This window comes from Aricia agestis, chromosome Z (assembly GCF_905147365.1).
Source record: "Aricia agestis chromosome Z, ilAriAges1.1, whole genome shotgun sequence".
Lineage (NCBI taxonomy): Eukaryota > Metazoa > Arthropoda > Insecta > Lepidoptera > Lycaenidae > Aricia > Aricia agestis.
In genome coordinates this window covers 32,446,095-32,466,604 of record NC_056428.1, presented here as the reverse complement: position 1 = coordinate 32,466,604, position 20,510 = coordinate 32,446,095, and the positions used below count along the sequence as shown (strand labels likewise).

The window sequence follows — 20,510 nt, the reverse complement described above, 5'->3', positions numbered from 1 at the left end:
ATAATATTATCATATTTTATAGTTATAACGACGGCAATGAAATGGCATTACAGAATAAGAAGTAAGATTTATCAACGAGCCATAACCTCGATGTTGAAGTCTATCGCCAGAGGATATCACGTAGCGACTGACCAATATAAATACCATAAGCATTTATCAAGTAAATATTTCATAAGGCAAGTTGCGAAAACACAGATGCACTCATCGGCCTAAATTCAAAAATACATGAAGCATTCACAAAGCCGCATCCTATACAGACCGTTGTGTGCGTAAGATTAATCTGAGATCAGTATGTAGGGAATAATATTATATCAACTGCATACGAGTTAGAACGATTACTTAACTATATGTAATGTCGTAGCTTCACTGCAGGCCGCAACATCGTTGGCCGCAACCAGTAAATGTGCCCTACTGACACCAAACGAAATGAAAAAGACGCTTCGCCGCTCAGCATACAAAGTGATGTCAACCGTCAACAATGAGTCGTGTGAGTTGTGACGCTTGTCAACGACTACTCGTTTCTTCGTACTTACAGCAGACGAAAATTACGCTGAGCTAACTATTTTAATATTAAAAAAGCTAAAAAAATTGTTTTTACAACTCTACCAACGTCGTAGGTTAGCGCGAAAAGCGAATGCGACGTTGCCGCTCCGTGCGCTAGAGACTGAGTATTCGAGCAGGTAGCCTCTAGCCTCTACAATGCACACAATGTAATTATTATACAACCGATACAAATTTAATTCGGTTATTTGTACCGAGCTCCATAGACCTCATGTCCCAAAGTGCAACATATCATACATACAAATGAGATAAACAAAAAATCTTATAAGATTATTCATTCGAAATGCTTTGACAATGAGCAAATCACCTGTTGCGAGATTCATTGCGATCGCTTTATTGATCCATTTACTTCGAGTCAAAACATATTTCTGAACCTGGAATGATAACTACGAGCTCTTTAATGCTTTATTATATTTTAACAGTATTCTTTAGTTTAGCTACTTATTTAAAACAATTACTGAAAATACGTACCGCTGCTGGGCTCCACATAGGCGAGTTTTAGCTCCATTTCAATGTTGTTTGTGGGTTTTGGGTCGGTGGTACTCATGGCATACTCGGACGGGACCTCTATCAATATTTCACTCTTCGTCTGGCTGGTAGAGGCAACCAGACCCTGCGCAACACTCATTTTAGCTGAGTCGTCGTGCATCATTACGGACAATTAAGCGAAACAACTAATATTAGCTGCTCGCAGGATTCGTATAATATCATCTACGCCGCGTGAATAAATTATATTTCAAAATTGTCTCTCAAAAACTGATAACTCCTTGTAAAACACAAAATGTAGGTCTCTAGGCCACTTCACTTACACTTTGATATTCCGACATAACTTTGGTTCAGTAGAGCTACTGTACTCATGACTGACATTGAAAAACGTCGATAGAGGGCAGATAGATATTAACCCAATTTCTACAAAAGTGTGTCATGGCTCATATATAAATAAATACGCATAATAAGGGGGCTTAAAAAATAAATTGTAATTATTTTAAGTATTTTCTAATAAAAAAATCTGCTAAATGTACTCAAAAAACATTAAAGAGTGCTTTACTGGTTTTATATTATAAAAGTAGTTGCATGGCTAAAAAATCATGTAAATCGTTTAAATGACTACATTTGCTTATGAATACATTGAGTTGTGTAATAAATGACCGTTTCTATTGCACAATCCTTTCACAAGGGCTTCAAATGTAGGTCAATCTGTATGAATATAGTTGCAAAGCATGGATTTTTTGTTTTACAATTAGAGCTGTGAAAACTAATCAAACAATATTAATAAATTTTGATTTGATATTTTCCTTACCTTTCACACTGCGAAAGAAAGTAAATTTTGCCTTTTGATATAAAAATTGTTTTCTGATTAGAACATCCGGTAAGAAAAAACGCCATCTGGTAAAATACTTATTGAAACAGCAAGGCAATTTGACAGATGTACGTTGATAATACTTTGATAACTTTTGTGTAGATGTCGCTTTTACTGATTTCTTGATCTTGAAAATATTATAAAGACCAAGGGACTCACGACACTTAACATAATATTATTAAGTTTCTAGGTAAGTAAATTCTTAATTATAATTTAATTAACTAATAACTGACGACCTCTGTGGCTCAGTGGTTAAGTGTGTTGTCAGCGCTCAATCCGGGTGTTGTGGATAAATACAAGATAAACTTTTGCAAACTTTTGTGTTTTGCGCCCATTTGCGCCATCGCGTTATACAATAATATTGTGTGTCTATATTATAGACACACACAATATTGTATTTACCTATGGACTCCATAGGTACCAATAAGAATATGATCGGATCGTGATAAACGATGAGGAAAGTTGAAGTCACAAAAAGCTAGTTGTTGTTTTTTTTTTAAAGATAAAGTATTTCAATAATTTGTTTAGATACAATATTCGTGTTATGAAATTACACTAATTCAATTTCATTCATTGACGGTATGTTACAGTTTGTAGGTAAGTACCTACCTTTACCTTTATTTTTTTCAATAAGGATTGCAATAAGGTTTATCTCTAGAAGTCTAGAGTGTGGCATTTTTTATTATTATCAAAAATATATTATAACTTTATTCAAAAAATGCACTTATCAATATAAAAAGTAGCCAGTAGCCGATTCTCAGACCTACTGAATATGCATATAAAATTAGGTAAAAAATCAGTAAAGCCGTTAAAACAAAATCATCTTAATTTTCCACGTAAAATATGCCTATAGGCTTCGCCTCTGAATATTCTGTGAATTAAAAAAAAAGTAGGGGCCGTCAACCTTTTTTAAAATTTTACTAAAAGCTTGTTACTTTGTCCGACTAAGAATATTATTATGAAAATGAAAATTGTTGGCTTATGGATGTTGTTACGATCTTTTACATGCATCTTTGCATTATCAAGACATTCTCAAGCCTTAAGTCTGTCAAGTCTTCTACTAACGGTATTCTACACGTTGAGCCTTATTAAATATAACTTGAATACATAATTACTCAGATTGCAATAACTCCTCTTTATCTTATATTATATACATAATATTTAGATGCTCAAGCCTGAGTGTGTCTCCTACTCCAACTCAAGTTGGAGTAGGAAATCGTCAATTTTCGTAAAATGTATTACGAAAATTAACGATTTCAGTGTAATAAAAACAAAGCATAGGTAATATTGTTTTATTTCAAGATTTTATACAAAAATTATCATACAACATTTATACAATCAGGTAAACAAATGTATTGATACCGATAAAATATTACATTTTGGCTTAACAGTAAAATATAGTGCATCAGAAAATATAATGTGATGTTCTTTATGTATTTGATGATATAGTTTAAAATTATGCATTACGAGTAGATTTTATTCGCAAAACAACCGTTAAAATTCCAAATAAAAAGGTACACTGGCACCATCCAATTCGAATGCTGTATTATCCCTCCTCTTTCATACATATAAATATCGAGGGAGACAACATAAACCTGATGGCTCTTGTGTGCGTAAATCAAATACTATCATAGAAATTATTCATAAGCAGACGTCCTAAGTTACTTAGTCGGATTATGTCAAAAGTGCAGCTGACACATCACGACTTACATTGATTTGACATAACCTAATAATGGACCGCCATATCTGCCAATGAAAAAATTCTTTTAATGGTCTACGAACTAAAAAAACTAAGGAAACGTAACTCCCATACTTCAACCGTTTTGAATTCGGTTCCTTTTCGAACAATAATATATGGCAATAGCAACGAAACACTAACACTCAAATTTACGAAATAAAGCTGTTGACATGAATTGTCACTTCTATATTAACACAAAATTGTGTACCGAATACATGCATAAAGTATGCATGTATTCGGGTCACATTTTGTGGACTCGTGGACAAATTTTTTGACACGGTTACGCTTCTTTAGTTTTATTATTCGTAGTTGATGTTACTTAGGCGCTATTCTTGGCCTCGGTCAAAATCTCGCGGGAGATGATCAGCCTCTGGATCTGCGATGTTCCCTCGTAGATCTGGTATATCTTGGCGTCTCTCATCAGTTTCTCGACCGGGTACTCGGTATTGAAGCCGTTACCACCAAAGATCTGGACGGCGTCCGAGGCCGATTTATTCGCGACTTCCGATGCGAAACACTTCGCCACTGAAGCCATCACGGTGTTCTTTTGACCTGAAATTAAAAAAAAAACATTTTGATCATTAAGTGTTTGTTATGTACTAATTTTATCACAACAATTTTGTATTAATTTTATCAAACACAGATCAAATATTATTTATAATCTGTAAAACGCCGGAAGCGTGCACTCCTCAGCGCGCCCACGTTTTTCAGTGCATTAAATGACAGTGCGATATTGACCACTTGTTTCATACGACGCGTCCCTGATTGCCCGCCACCGTACTTCACAGTGTTATTTATTGTAGAGTACGTTTTAACCAGTTTTATGTTTATGGACCAAACACATTTGATTGCCAAAAGTCAACATTGTTTAGTCGCTTGTTTGTGGTAAAATAAAATTTGATGTTCATATTGTGATGCTAATAAACTGAATGTTCAATTGTTATGAATATGGAAGGAATATCTACAGAGCCGGCCGTGCCGTAATACCACATTATAATATTTGGTAATGTAAAATGGATGGACTACATCCATTTTACATTACAAAATATTACAATGAAGTAATAATATATCATAGTATTTCGAAAAGGTACCATCGAAAAAATTTATTCATAGGCAGTTGACGTACCTACGTCATTTGGTCGAATTATGTAAATTCAATGTTAATAATAATTGTAATCTGTCGGCTGGGTTTGACGTAACGCGACCAAATTACATAGGTCCGCCATCTGCCTATGAATCAACTTCCCTGTTAGTACTTTCGAGTTTGAACTGCTAGTCGGTAGAACATTGAATCAAAACCCTCAATTACCGTGGTCAACGAGCCAGGCCGCCTTCTGCCATGCCAGCCGCGAGATCTCGACGCCCATAGCCATGTCTGCCAGCATGAATGCCACAGCCTGGTGGTGGGCGATTGGCACGCCAAACGTCTTGCGCTCCAGCGAGTATTTCGTGGCCTCGTGAAGAGCGCGCGCGGCTAAGCCAGTCGCACCAGCACCCACCTATAAAAATGTAGGCAGGGTAATTAGTCACGAATGTCACGATGCATTCGATTTTGTTGTTCTAGTCAGGGCGTTTAAACATGATGTATTCGATTTTGTTACTTCAGTAAAGGCGTTTTAATCGAATAAATCAACTGCGTTAAAAATTAAAATCGACATGTCACTTGAAGATGAGCTACGATGAGCAAATTTAAAGTACCTCCTTTTCTTTAGTCGTGTGATTTCTACTTTATATTAAAAATAAATAAAGTACCTTTATTATTAACTTATCCTTTCGTCTGGCAAGAAAAATAAAAAGAAAATATTATACCCATAGCAAATGGTTAAAATTTTGCGACTTCTGCATCACCAAGAGATACAGTTTAGAGAGAGAATACCGCTTGTTTTCAGATATTCTACTCTCTCGATCTACTAAAACGATTTTTTTTTTACCTAAAGAGTTGGAAAACCACGTTATCTGTGGCTCATAAAATTGTATATTGTGATGCTAACAAGCGCACACGGAGACATTTAATGTAATGACTAATGAATAAATGGAATTTTTTTACTTTTGCAGTTTACTTCAAAACCTCATTAAGAGCGGGCTGCCAAATTTTGCTGTGTTTTTAATAAGTATTACGCTCCGGAAGACGATTGACTTAAATGAAATTGAGATTTATTTAATCATTGTATATTTATCTGATATTAGCCTAGAACGGAAAACACGATTCACTTATTTTGACTCGATAGTTATATTTTTCAAGTTATGAATATTTCTGGGTTTTTCAACAAATATCTATTACACTTATTGAGTTACTATCAATAAATAACTTGCACTACTGAAATCACACACTTTATAAAATAAAGGAAATATTTGTATTGTATTTAATTTTTAAGCAATCATACAATAGGGATGATGACAAGGTCAAAGATTCGCGAATTTTGTTAATAAAATAAAGAAATCACGTTAAAAAATAAGTGTTTCCAAAATTTCAGCTCGATAGCATTTGTATTTTTTTTTTTGTTATGCGCCTTCAAAGTTGGATAATGAAGTCGATTTTTTTTTCAATTATATTTCTTTATATTTGTATAGGTACCATTCGGTAACTTATGCAATTAAAAGCAACTTTTGTTATGAAAACACTTTCATAAACGCATTATTCAATATACCTATCGAACAAAGTTCTCTCCCGATGCATACAAACTACGAAAGAGTGACGTCAGTCTTTAGTAGCACTTTGTATGGAGCGTTTTGGGCAGGTCTATTTTATGAGATGTTTGAATTGTCATATCTTGGTGAATTTTTAAGCTATCAGAGTCATTATTTCAGCGATGTTTCCAATTTTTAAGGGTCATTCAGTTACCAATAAGAAAAAAAAATGTCATCAAGCCTATTGGGACTTACGACCTTTACTTTCGTGCTATAATGCGGGAACCGTTGTTACGCGATATTGTTCACTATTAGCTGTAGCGCAAAGTACAATTCATGCGGGCACGATTAATGGAATCATTATAATATCACGATTGGGGGATAGCGGGGTGGGGATGGGCTAGCGTGGTTTGATATTTTTGGCAGCCCGGTCTTTAATAAAAGCAAGTAATAAATAGATCTCTTTAGGTATGGCAGTAAGGCGGTCCCTAAACCTACAATAATTTTGATTATTGATACAATAATATGGTGCTATAAAAATTAAACTAGCACAAACTGTTCAATATAAACCCTAAACGGTCAATAATATTGCACTACACGTACTTAATATTGGGCAATAAAATTGATCGTAGGGCCCTCGGAAATACCTAATCTTCCTGCCGCCTTCCCTCTAAGTGACCCCACAAAACACTTACCGGTGGGCGAGTCTTGTCGAAGGCTCCCATAGCGATCTTGAATCCGGCTCCCTCGCCGATCAGAACATTCTCCTTGGGAATACGCACGTCCTCGAACGTGATACCGCGAGTGTCCGATGCGCGCTGGCCCATGTTTTGTTCCTGGGGAAAAAAAATAGTCAAGGAAGGCACCATCGAAGAAATTGATTCATAGGCAGCTGACGGACCCTATGTCATTTGGTCAGATTATTTCAAAATCAATCAGTCAAGAACTGCCCATAAAGTTAATATACCTATCGGAATAGTCAATAGAGCAACAATCTCGAGCTGTCAAACGTAACCGTTTTTCACACAGATGAAAAAGGTTTTCATCTGTGTGAAAAACATGTGTACGTATACACTTACACAAGCATGATTGAACATGAATTCTATGAGATTAAATTGTCAACGTGCGGCACGTGCCGACTGGACGTCAAAAAAAGAATTCTGCTGCTGTATCACACGTCTCCTTTTAACAAGAAATGTTACTGATAGTGACATCTCGCTTGCTCAGGCCTTTGTTTCTCTATTCCGCTAGGTATATTAACTTTATGGAACTGCCGGCTGACTTTGACTGAAATTATGTAGATCCGGCATCTGCCTATGAATAAAGTTCTCTGATTACTTAAAGGTTGAAGTTTAATCTAGGGGCTATTACAATGCTTTTGTAATAGCCCCTAGTAACGAACGCTTATGTCAGTTCCATACATTTTGATCCTATAAAGGAGCGATAAAAAAACGTGTTGGCTAAAGGGCCAGTAACATCTATTCATAAGCCCCAAAAAAAAAACAGTTCTCAAAAAAACAAAAATACAGCACCATATTTTTTTGCCGCCAGTACCATCAAAGTTGAAAATTGTCACATATCGCAATCCTAACGTGTGCAAATGTATCCCGCCGCGTGTCACGTGGCCGTATAAACGTACATAAATATTTACCGACGGTACTGTTATAAAAAATTCATCGCTGCATACCAAATAAAACGTTTAACCCAAATATTCAAATTTATTATATTCATACCAATGTATATTTTATGAGACGTTGACACAATATGGACCACTGCCCTATGCTAAGTGAGGCCCGAGGGGTGATATAATACACGTGCCAGCTATTTGTTTGCTTCGGGTATAAGTTATAAGCATAACAATACCCGAACGTGTTAGATAGTTTAAACATGCTTTAAAACCAAAGCGCCGATTTCGCCAAAACTTGTTAGGGACCATCCATTAAGTATGTTACACGATTTTCATGATTTTTGTCACTGATGGTCACATTGGTGAGCCCCCCCCCCCCTCCCCCTACACCCTAGTCATCACAAAATTACAATTTTACATCCAAAACTTTAAACCACCTCAACATTTTAAACACTATTCAATTTATTAAATTTAAAATGTGATGTCACAAAACTTAGGACTCCTTGTTACACCATGTCACACTACGTCGACCCCTTTTGTCGATAAAATATGCCATACATCACGACATTAAAGGATCGGACACCGGTGTCGGGACACATTGTATAAAGAATACTAGATGACGCCCGCAAGTCCGTTGCGCCAAAATTAGTTTACGTATGGCGCGGGAATCGTACACTTTTTCCGAGTTAAAAAGTATTACGTGTCCTTTCCCGGGACTAAAGTATCTCCAAACCAAATTACAGTAATATATCGGTTCAGAGGTGATAAAGAGACAGACAAACACATTTATAATATTAGTATGGATTTAATGTATGGTGTCGTTTCGCTGCATAGTTACGCCTAGTGCAGCCTCAGCTTGATCAGTGATTATTAAGGTGATCGGGAAGTCATCTTTCTTGATGTCGATATTCGATAATAATAATATCTATGGACGCAACACACCACGTCAGTCTGGCCCCGTGCTAAGTACCAGAAGGACTTGTGTTACGGGTACTAGACAACGGAAATATGTAATTTAATACTTTTATACTATATGTATACATATTTAAGATTTTTATTATATGATACACATATTTATACACATCCATAACCCAGTCGTCCCGTCGGCGGGATTCGAACTCGCGACCACCGGTTTGAGCTACCAACGCGTTCAGCCATTGAGCCACAGAAGTCGTCAAAGTCGATTATTTACCTTGCGTCCGGGGATGACTCCAGCCCAATCTCGCTCCACGATAAAGCCGGTGAAAGCCTTGCTGGCCGGGCACTTGGGGTCCGGGTTGGTCCTCGCCAACACGAAGTACCTAAACAGTATAAAATGATAAGCCTTCAAAGCCACAGAGCCAGTGACATTATAACACGTGTCAAAGTTTCTGGACTAAATTGCGAATGGCGGCTTTTTAGCTCTCCCAAAACACTCGTAATTCTCTTAATTTTTTAATTAACTTTTTATTTCAAAATACAGATAGCAGCGGTTACTTCGTTTTATTATATTTTTTCTGTTTCAAAATATATGTTTGCTAGCCTAAGTTAGGTTGCTTAACTCTACATAATATTTTCGGGTTTGTAATATTATTTTAACTAGATCATAATGACTGTACCACTGAATATGATTGATTGTTATGATGTATAATTATGTGATGCTGGAAATAAATGCATTATTATTATTTTAGATGATCAATAAACCTTTTTTTTTTTTTTTTTTTTTTTTTTTTTTTTTTTTTTTTTTTTTTTTAAGTCGGGAAATGCCATTATGCATCCCCGGCAGTGCTGGGGAAGACAACCGGGGTATCGGACGCGGCTTAACAATGTGCACGTTTGTAGGACAACGGGTCCTGGACGTCTGGCCACTGGGCCCACTGGTCAGTCATTTCAGAAAGAATTGTTAGCTAATTGTTAGCTGGAAAACATGTCAACTGGAAAACGTGCCACGGACGCGACCCCGCGCCCCGTTCACACATCCAGCCAGCCAGTTCGCATCCGCGATTTATGACAGACAATGTGCACAGTTTAGTGTATTTTGTATTAATCAGATAGAAACAAGCCGCGTCCATCAGCCGCGACTTACGGACGCGTCAGATAATTTGTTCCCAGCTTAAAAGATCACATTTAAAAGCGCCATCTGTGAGATAATTCAAAATCTATTTACTATCAAAAAATCTTTCATAGATGACACTTCTTGCTTGCTTCTTAGATCATTATCCCGTCTGTGAATGCTAGGAGATAACAAAACGTAGATTTCATTCGTAAATTCGTAAAAGATCATTTAGTTTGCAAGAATGTGCGATAGGTGGAGCTTTTATCACTTCGATAGAACGATTTTGTCAACTTCATTATTTATGTGTTCCCACTTCCTACCTACGAATAATAAAAACTAAGGAAACGTAACTCCCATAAACTTTGTCCACTCTGTGCCTTTTTCTGTTCGTCAAGGGCATGCGTCAACAGCGAACGTGAGGCATGCCGCGACGCATCCAAAACCGTATCTGTCTGACCGTATCCAAAACTTAAAAAATGACAATATTGGCGTTGCGTGCAAAAAGAGGCCCGAATACAGGCAAACATTATATGTTTTTTTTGCATAAAGTATGCATGTATCCGGGTCACATTTTGTAGAATCGGAACAAATTTTTTAACACAGTTACTCTTCCATAGTTTTTATTATTCGTAGGTTCCTACTTCCTATCTCTGATTCTCATTTTCGGTCTCCCGAGACAGTATCTAAATTTCTATCTATACAGCAACCTGACTTTATATTCTTTGATAAAATTGGTAGTAATTAGTATAATATTAATTAAGTATTTATTATAGCCATCAGCTGGACCATACATAGATAAAAATTAAAAACATGTTTTAAGTATATAAAGTATTGTGTGTATTATTTAAATTGAAATATTGTAATTGGGTGTCATTTTTATGTTATGAGCTATGAGGTTCAGGTCAAATGTCATTGTATCTATTAATTACGTGTAGGACAAAATTAACTCATAGAGTATAGACCTTATTTTCCTGTTCTGACGTATAGACCGACTATAATAATTGGATGTGAGTGTAGGTTCACACGGCACATCCCTGCACGTTTTTTGCAGTATACGTCTTAACATTCATACCCCGATTGTGCTGCAACAAATCGTACAGTACAAAAGACGTGTGAATGGTTGTATATACAACATTTTATGCGCCACTATTTATTCGTTAAGACGTATATTGCAAAAAAACGTGCAGGAAACGTGCAGAATTGTGCCGTGTGAACCTAACATAACAGTCAATCAAAAGGACGCCAGCCTTAATAGGGTCGATTTACACGGGTGACTAACGGGTCGATTTTAGTCACCCGGCAAGTCACCAGTCGAATCGCCTGTCCAAGTCGAATCGTCACCCCATTTACACGGGTGGCTAACGGGTCGATTTTAGTCACCCGGCAAGTCACCAGTCGACAGTAGTTTTCGCAGCAAGCGATCGCTTGCGACTGAGCGTTTGCACGGTCGATTTTAGTCACCAGCCGCATGCGGCCATTGGCCGAACGACTTTGGGGCTTGAGACTTTAGCCGCATGCGGCATAGTCGAATTGTCATTTACACGGTCGATTTTCGCCAGTTTGTTCGAAGCTTAAAATTGACGCTATACTGTTAATGAGGTTCTTATGATGCTATGTAGCCGTAGAGTCTATCGTGTCAATTGTCGTGTCGAATGATATATGTCACGAAATAGCTTCCATATTATGTCACGATATAGCTGTCATATGTCTGTATGACATGACATTTGACAGAAAGACCCTACCGTCCGTCTGGTGGCAAATGATATAATATGGAAACCCTCATTTGTTCCGAAATATACGCAAGTGCATTGACGTATATGACTCTGTTGGAATGTGATACATAATACGTCACACTTGTCTCACTAAAGCTTTGGCACACCAGTTAAAAATGGCGTTCAAGACGTTATGAATACTGGCTGTATACTGGGTCATATTTCAAAACTCACACTAAAATTTCCCCCTTCCTAGGTCAAAACCGGTAAATTCATTGTTAAAATTACCATAAATAATTATGTATAAAGTTTAGAGGAAGTAACGTCTATCTGACTTTCAAATTTTTTTAATCGCAAAACAATTCCGATTAGCGACGACAGGCAAAAGTAATGCAATTTATTTAAAAAAAACACAGTATTCGAAACGCAGCTCCGAATCTGGCGACAGCAATGAAACTGGCGTGGGACAGCAATATCTGCTGTTAAAAAATTTGTAAACAATTTTTGACAGACATGATATCATGCAATATCTGCTGTCAAATGTCTGCTGGCGCTCCTGGCGCTAGCGCCACTCACCTCACTACGTAATAATGGACGGCCCCATCAGAGTGATATAAGTGTACTTATCTAAATCTATATATATATATATATATATATATATATATATATATATAACTCAAAGGTGACTGACTGATTGACATAGTGATCTATCAACGCACAGCCCAAACCACTGGACGGATCGGGCTGAAATTTGGCATGCAGGTAGATGTTATAAAGTAGGCATCCGCTAAGATATGATTTTGATAAATTCCAACCCCAAGGGGTTCAAATTTGTATATAATAATACTTCTTAACGCGAGCGAAGCCGCGGGCAAAAGCTCGTTCTAAATACACTTAAATCACTCTGATGGGGCCGTCCATTATTACCCAGTGGGGTTTAGACTGCGCGATTTACACTTTAGTGATTTTAGTCAAAGCCTTTCCCCCTTTCTAAGTAATGAATGGAATCCCTAAGCCCCATTTGAGTGCTAAGTCAAAGTACATCGCCAGTTTCGATAGCGAAGTTATGTCAAAAATGTATGTAATTTGACATAACGCATCGGAAGCGCCATAACACTTGTGCAATGTCAAAACCCTTTCTGGCATCTAACTTCGATATCGAAACTGACGAATGCATTTTCAAAATGAAGGGTACAGGCCGTACAGGAGAAGAACAGGGAATGTCACATTTTTTACGGTTTCGTAGTCAACAAGGAACCCTTATAGTTTCGGTATGTCCGTCTGTCTGTCCGCGGTTTTGCTCAGAGACTATAGGACCTGCAAAGCTGTAATTTGGCATGAATGCACATATTAATGATGCCGACAAAATGGTACCTACTTGAAAAAAATATTTTTTTATGGTACCCTCTCTACACATCAAGCGGGGATGATTTCTTTTTTCGCTTCCACCCCATCGTGTGGGGTGTCGTTGGATAAGTATTTTAAAAATATTATGAGTATTCATAGATCATTTTCCGATTTAGGGATCCGTTTGTGAAATATTAAGTTTTAAAGTGGAAAAAATCGTTAGAGTCCAGTGTCCCCCTTTGTACTAGCTAAACGGTTGCTTTCTCGGAAAATCTCTGCCTATAGTAGTTTAGTTCCCACTCACCTAATTTAAAAAAATTAAACTGGTAGCGCCAAAAAAAAGTTTTTGTCTGTGGCCAAAGCCTGGTAATGTTCATGACATTCCGGTAAGAAACCCGTCTTTTTCAAAATCTATTCATTAGGACATTCCCTTTTCTTTGCCTATACCCATTTTGACAACCATTCTTAAGTACTCCTATTCTGTACTCTAATACGAAGGAGTCACAAAAATCCTTTAAGGGTCGCATTGACGTCAGGGCTCTAATGACATGCCTTCGAAAAAAAGCACTCTGAAGCAGTTTATTATTATTTATAAGAACTTATAGACCACTTTAACTTTGCCGTCCCTATGTACAAACTCTGCCGCTATCCTAGGACGCTGCCGCCTATAGGCCATGGTCTGCAGATCTTTTGATGTTGCGAGTGTCCTTGGGCGACGGTAGTAGCTTTCCATATGGTGACAGGTTTGCTCGTTTGTCCCATATTTTATATATATGTCACCGTAAGATTGTAAACACCGCGAAATTGTAATAGGACGAAGTGATGGAATATAAACAAACAGTTTTCCGGCGATTTTAAATTAATTATTTCGTATTTAAAATAACTTCAATTGCCTGAATATTTGATGTATAACATTGAATAAAATTTAGATATATTTAAAGTACAGTTTGAACTATAAATTAGGTTAATTTTAATAACCGAACATTCAAACAGCATTTTAAGTATATCTAAATTTTATTTTAATACATCTCATACTATTTGGCATTGAAGTTATTTTAAATACGAAATAATTAATTTAAAATCACCGAAAAACTGTTTGTTTACAATCCACCACTTCGTCATATTACAATCTCACGGTGTTTACAATCTTACGGTGACATATACAAGTATATATGTTACCGTTAATGTGCGTAAACCAGTTAGACTGCAGATTAACAAGGTAGATATTCTGCAGACTACCTGGGTGAGTCAGGTAAATTGCAAAAAGTTGATTCTATTCTTATATTAACGAGATAATCTGCAGAATACCTAGGTAATCTGCAGACTAACGACCATGCATACGGTAAATTGCATAAAACAGGTTCTTGTTTTTATTTAGTTGTAGTTGTAATTATTTTATAAAATTTTAAGGACATAAACAAAAGAATATTAAAATTTAATAATTAAATTTTAACTAAAATGTGACTTCACTGATATGACAGTTAAAATAAACTAGAATAAGAAAAAAACAATAAAAAACAGTCTGACAGGTTGACAAGCTTAAATAAAAGGTTTTCAGGACTTTTTAAGAAGGAAGAGTTTAGCTGGGAATACCATTAAAGAGTGAAGTTGTGTTTTTTGTATTATTTTTTTTATTAACCATTATAAATTAGTTATCATAGACAAGTGTAGGCAAGTGATACAACTTCCAGAAACATGCCTTTTGTATTCCCTTCTAAACTCCATCAAAAGTTTCAGTAAAGCGTCTACCACTTTACTGAATCGACCGACTTACGTACCTAGACTATTACTAGACTTTGGACTTTACAATAAAGTTGTTTTCCCGCTATTTACTTGACACTGGCCATGACACACCCTAAGGTATTATCACTCAGTTTTATTACACGTTGCACACGATTCACTGTGAAATTAGCAGCACCGAAAGAGCTATAAATTCATTTTGTCATTTGTAAGGGCAAGCGCCCCCGCGTCACGAATTTCTTTATTTTTATAATTATCTTTACTTTAATATTTTATAATTATCCATACAAATATGAAAAAAGTTAGATTTTAGCGCTGCTACTTGCAGTGAACTCTATATAGAAGGCTCATACACACCCTAAAGTAGTATCACTCAGTTTTGTTACACCCTCTACAGGCCTTACTCCCTCTTGTTACTCCACTGATAAGATATAACAGATCAAATCATCGAACGCGGGAACAAAGAGGCGCAGTCCTAGTGGAGGAGCGAAACAAAAGAGTTTTGTTCAATGTCTTCCGCAATTTAACGATGTACCATTCGTTACTATGCAAACTTACTAGGTAAAGTGCAAATATAAGCTTTTATGATTTAAATTTCACACTTTAACGGATGGTATCAGTATCTGCAGATTACCTAGGTAATGTGCACACTAACGTATTCTGCATTCTAACGGTAACATAATATACAGTGTGTTAGTGTAAACACCTTTAACCTTGTAACCATCGAATGAGCAACCCGTCAAAATGAACAACTTTTTTTATGAGAACAATGCTGGGTACTCAAAAAAAAAAAGCCGTCTTCATACTCATACGGATGCCCGGATCGGCAATTTGTATGGGTATAAAGACGGATTTTTTTAGTTGTTCATTTTGCATTGTTCTCATATAAAAAGTTGTTCATTTTGACGGGCTCATTTGATGGTTTCAAGGATAACGGTGTTTACACTAACATCTTGTATATATAAAAAATATTGCCTATACATAAATCCAGAGTTGCTCTAAAGTATAATATTTTACCAGTTAGCAACGCCTCCGTTGGTGATCCACATCTTCTGTCCGTTGAGGATCCACTCGTCACCCTTCTTCTCAGCTCTGGTCTTGATGCCGGCAACATCCGAACCCGCGCCCGGCTCTGTTACACCGTACGCCTGGGACAAAACGCGTTATTAAAAAAAATGATTTTTTTTCATCATGATAGGTATGACGACATTTTTTTCTGGTTGGTAAGTAAAGGGACCATTCAAAAATAGAAACATTCATGAAAAAAATACTCTGATAGCTATAAAACTCTCCGATATATTCAAAGCTCACATAAAATAGACCTTACAAAAACGCGAACGCTTCAAAATGTTAGCTAACTATGACGTCACGCATAGCTAGATTGTACGCATCGCGGGAATATTTTGTTCGATAGCTATATTATGGACGCCTTCACATAATTTATCGATTTTTCTCAGCAATGACTTAGAAATTAAAGTTCATTGTCAGTATTCATCATGTCTTTGAATTACCCATAGCATAACACGATTCGTCAACTTTTATAACACATAATAATCAATAAAAAAAACAGAGATTCTAATTTGGCCAACAGAGGAGAATGATTTAAGCTTCCAAATTTTGTACATAGTTTATAATATGAAATATATTTATGGTCTTTAAATTACGCGACAAAAACCATACTGTCGCTTACGCCCTTTCCATTTCTTGATGTTCCATTTCTTATTTTCTATGAGAAGCCGGGCCGGCCTCTCATAGAAAACAAGCAATCTAAAACATATCCAACACGGTTTTTAATTTAACGCGGCGTCACCTTAATGTTAAGGCGTCCTATAGGTCTACCAGAATCTCATGGCAAATTTGGATGGGAGATTTTCAAATCCTTAATCATTGGATATCTTTTTACCCTTGCATATATCACACACAGAATCAGCAGCTATAAGGAAAAAAAATCGGCCAAGTGCGAGTCGGACTCGCGCACGAAGGGTTCCGTACCATTATAGAGCAAAATTAGGCCAAAATTGTTTTTTGTATGGGAATAACCCTTAATTTTTATTAAATAATAAAACTCAGGACTTTGAGAAAAAATCAAGCACCTACCTGTACCTGTTGCCATTATTGATGTAGAGCAAAAAAGGCCAAAAATCACGTTTATTGTATGGGAGGCCCCTTAAATATTAATTTTATTTTGTTTTTAGTATTTGTAATTATAGCGCCAACAGATAAACATAATCAGTGAAAATGTCAACTCTCTAGCTTTTACTATTCTTGAGTTATAGCCTGGAGACAGACAGACAGACGGACAGACATCGAAGTCTCAGTAATAGGGTTCCGTTTTTACCCTTTGGGTACGGAACCCTAATAGAGTATCAAACGTTTTGCTCCAATTTAATTCTGGTAGACCTATACATATTGCGTTTATGAAAGTGGTTTCATAAGAAAGAATCTATACAATGTGTCCCGACACCGGTGTCCGATCCTTTGATGTCATGATCTATGGAATATTTTATCGACAAATTGGCTCTCAAATTTTTTCTCTCTCTCACGGTTGTAAAATGGCAGCCATTTTAGTTTTTCTCGTACTTTCACACTAATCTGACCAGTACTTCTCATGTAAATATCCTATGAAGATAAAAAAGGTCTCATTTGATAGCTAAACTTATGGACTACACTTACACAAGCAATAAATAATATTCGTGGAATTAAACATAGATAAACCAATAATTAAGATTTTTTAATTAATTCTGTATTTTTTAATTAATGGCTTTTTAGGAAAAATCTAGCGCATTAAACTGGTTCTTTTTTGTTTTACAAAGTTAAAGGAGATTTTCATCTAAAATAAATTCTTTTTTCAATGCTCTTAGTTAGATAGTTTAGAAGTTATAACGATTTTCTTATGAAGTATATACGTCAGATTAGTATGAATTCAGAGAAAAATATTTTTTTTCAAAAGTTGGAGAAAAAATAATTGAACTCATTATTTATGGCATATTTTAGTGACAAGTTGGCTTTCAAATATTTTTTTCCTACAACTTTTAAAAAAAATTTTCGTTGGCTTCATACTAATCTGACCTATACTTCATAAAAAAATTGTTATAACTTCTAAACTATCTGACTTAGAGTATTGAAGTAAAAAAAATATTTAAGATAAAAACCTCCTCTATCTTTGTAAAACAAAAAAGAACCAGCTTAATGCGCTAGATTTTTCACAAAAAGCCATTAATTAAAAAATATAGATTTTTTTTTCTTAATTTTTGATTTTTCTATGTTGAATGAAATTTTGCATAGTTATACTTTATAAGGTGAAGGAGTGCATCGAGCTAATATTATTTTGAAATTATGCTTTTATCATACCTTTTTATAACAAATAAAACCATTACACACACTACAACACACACACATAGGAAAGATGACAGATTTTTGAGTGACATGCCTATACATACGAATTATACTCTTTTATTTATAGTTTAAGTCTGTTGACAACAAGTTGACAAATTGAAAATGTAATTATAGTTTTTTTTTATTTAATCTTAGATACTATTAGACAATGCTTACACGGCCAGTCTGACCTACCCCTTTTTTTTTTTTTTTTTTTTTTAACGATGGGAAATGCGTTACGCATCCCCAGCGGCCCGGGGGAATGGTCGCCGGGGTATGTGGGACTCCCCAGGTGCTGCGGTAAGGAGGAGCACCTACCCCTAGCTGAGTCCTAGAGACATGAGTTGAAAAAAATATGATAGTCAATATTTTTTACAAAATATAGGTATTAGGTAGTATTCCTAATGTTGTTGAAAGTAAGGTCGAATTTCGACCATTGGGCAATCTCTAGTTTTATAAATTGCATAACTTACCGAATGATATACAAATATTAAGAAATTTTATCTAATAAAATCGACTTCCAACTTTGAAGGCTCATAACTCATAACAAAAAAATTGATAAGTTATGAAGCTGAAATTTTGGGAATACTTATTTTTTAACGTATTTATATATTTTTTAAATTTAGTTAATCTTTGTCTTTGTGTCATACGTAATACTAAAATCATTTTCTCACGCAAAAATATTAAACATGTTTGAGTTATTTTTCAGCTTCAAATAGTAATTACCTAGGTTCCTGCACAAAAATTTACTACAAAATATTTAAACACTAAAACATATAGTAAACCACTAAAAAATATATAAATATACTTATAGTAAATTAACTACAAAATATTTAAATACTAAAAAATATTACATTTTACTTAATCTTAATATATATATTTCTTGTGTGCGTGTGTATGTGACTGAACTCCTCCTAAACGACTGGACCAATTTTGATGAAATTTTTTGTGTGTGTTCGTGGAGATTCGAGAATGGTTTAGATTTACAGTTTGGTCTACTGGAAAATGTTTTTTCAATTAATTTCTTATTTATAAGGAGTTGTTGATTTTGGAATGTTTTACATTAGATCCGGCGGACGGCGCTATCATCGCATTCAATATTATTCTATTTCAATTTTAGTTTGACCTGACAGATGGTGCTACGATTAATTTGAAAAAAATTTTGTTATTCAATTCATGTGCTGATTAAAATATTAAATAAATAACACATAGGCTACAATTTTAACCGACTTTCAAAATGGGGGAGGTGTTATGTTCGTTTTCTTATATTCAACGATTACTCCGCCGTTTGTTAACCGATTTTCAAAATTTTTCTTTTGGTATACCCTATGATACCCTAATCATCCCAATTTGGTATCATATTCAGAAAAGTGGTGATCTGATGAAGGATCCATAAGTAATCGAGGGAACTCCTCAAAACTTATAGGGAAACATATGGTGACTTCGGTTTCGTGAGAAGTATTCTAAGCATATGCTACCAACAAGTAAGATTTTGCACCGAGATATACCTGGTATACCGTGGTTCGAAAGGTGCTGAGAGAATTCCTGATTCTTTATAGATACAAGTTTGGGAGTTTCGGCGTTGTTTTAAGAACAGAAAGCATATGCTACTATGCAAATTACATTCTTCATCATCATCATCATCATCATCATCACTACCATATTATACCATTTCATAGTCTTTTAGATCGAGACTCGAGTTTGTCAAGCGATAATTAAAAAAAATCTATATCTACCTAATATTATAAACCTGAAGAGTATGTTTGCTTGAACGCGTCAATCTCAGAAACTACAGGTCCGATTTAAAAACTTATCTCAGTGTTAGATAGATCATTTATCGAGTAAGACTCATCATTTATCGAGAAGGTTATATTATATTATTACTCTAAGACTAATACGACAGAAGAAACTCAGGAAAATGTGGGAAAAACGGGGGAAATATTTTTTATGGGAAAATGTACCTACGGATTCTGTAAAATTTCTAATTTACGCGGGCGAAGCCGCGCGGGACATCTAGTATATTATATTACTTTACGTAAATAATTACATTTTTTTCCGCTTACATTACAAACGCAGTCTGAACCCTACGACATTTATCCAAAGAATGTACCTAGTATTGTACACGTTAAAAAGGTCTACAGAAAACTCCGCGATGGTATATTATGTCTATCTTTTATGGAAATCCAACAATAACATTTTCTTGTCAGTTTCTTTTTACGACAAGTAATGGCTTGTTTTCGAAGCAATTTTAATAAATACAGCATTAATCCTTATCCAATTAAATAACTTAAATACATTGTTGATTTAATGTAGATCTATATGGCCCTTTACAGCATAATTATGATGTAAGTGAATATTTTCGAAGATATTACGGATTTAAAAATTGC

At 35.5% G+C, this 20,510-nt stretch overlaps 2 protein-coding genes across 3 annotated transcripts in view; both read right to left on the bottom strand.

Annotated features, from left to right (window-relative positions):
* LOC121738565 (nuclear hormone receptor FTZ-F1) overlaps positions 1-1,405 on the bottom strand; it is a 108,879-nt gene extending 107,474 nt beyond the window's left edge. Inside the window, exon 1 of the mRNA XM_042130723.1 lies at positions 1,033-1,405. Coding sequence (XP_041986657.1) covers positions 1,033-1,213 — 181 coding nt within the window. The 5' untranslated portion in view covers positions 1,214-1,405. The remainder of the gene's footprint in view (positions 1-1,032) is intronic.
* A 2,515-nt stretch (positions 1,406-3,920) lies between these two features.
* LOC121738569 (probable medium-chain specific acyl-CoA dehydrogenase, mitochondrial) overlaps positions 3,921-20,510 on the bottom strand; it is a 45,212-nt gene continuing 28,622 nt past the window's right edge. For both annotated transcript variants that reach the window (XM_042130730.1, XM_042130729.1), the window contains exons 6-10: positions 15,766-15,896; positions 9,107-9,215; positions 6,983-7,123; positions 4,969-5,158; positions 3,921-4,211 (exon numbers count right to left, since the gene is read on the bottom strand). In XM_042130730.1, coding sequence (XP_041986664.1) covers positions 3,979-4,211; positions 4,969-5,158; positions 6,983-7,123; positions 9,107-9,215; positions 15,766-15,896 — 804 coding nt within the window. In that variant the 3' untranslated portion in view covers positions 3,921-3,978. The remainder of the gene's footprint in view (positions 4,212-4,968; positions 5,159-6,982; positions 7,124-9,106; positions 9,216-15,765; positions 15,897-20,510) is intronic.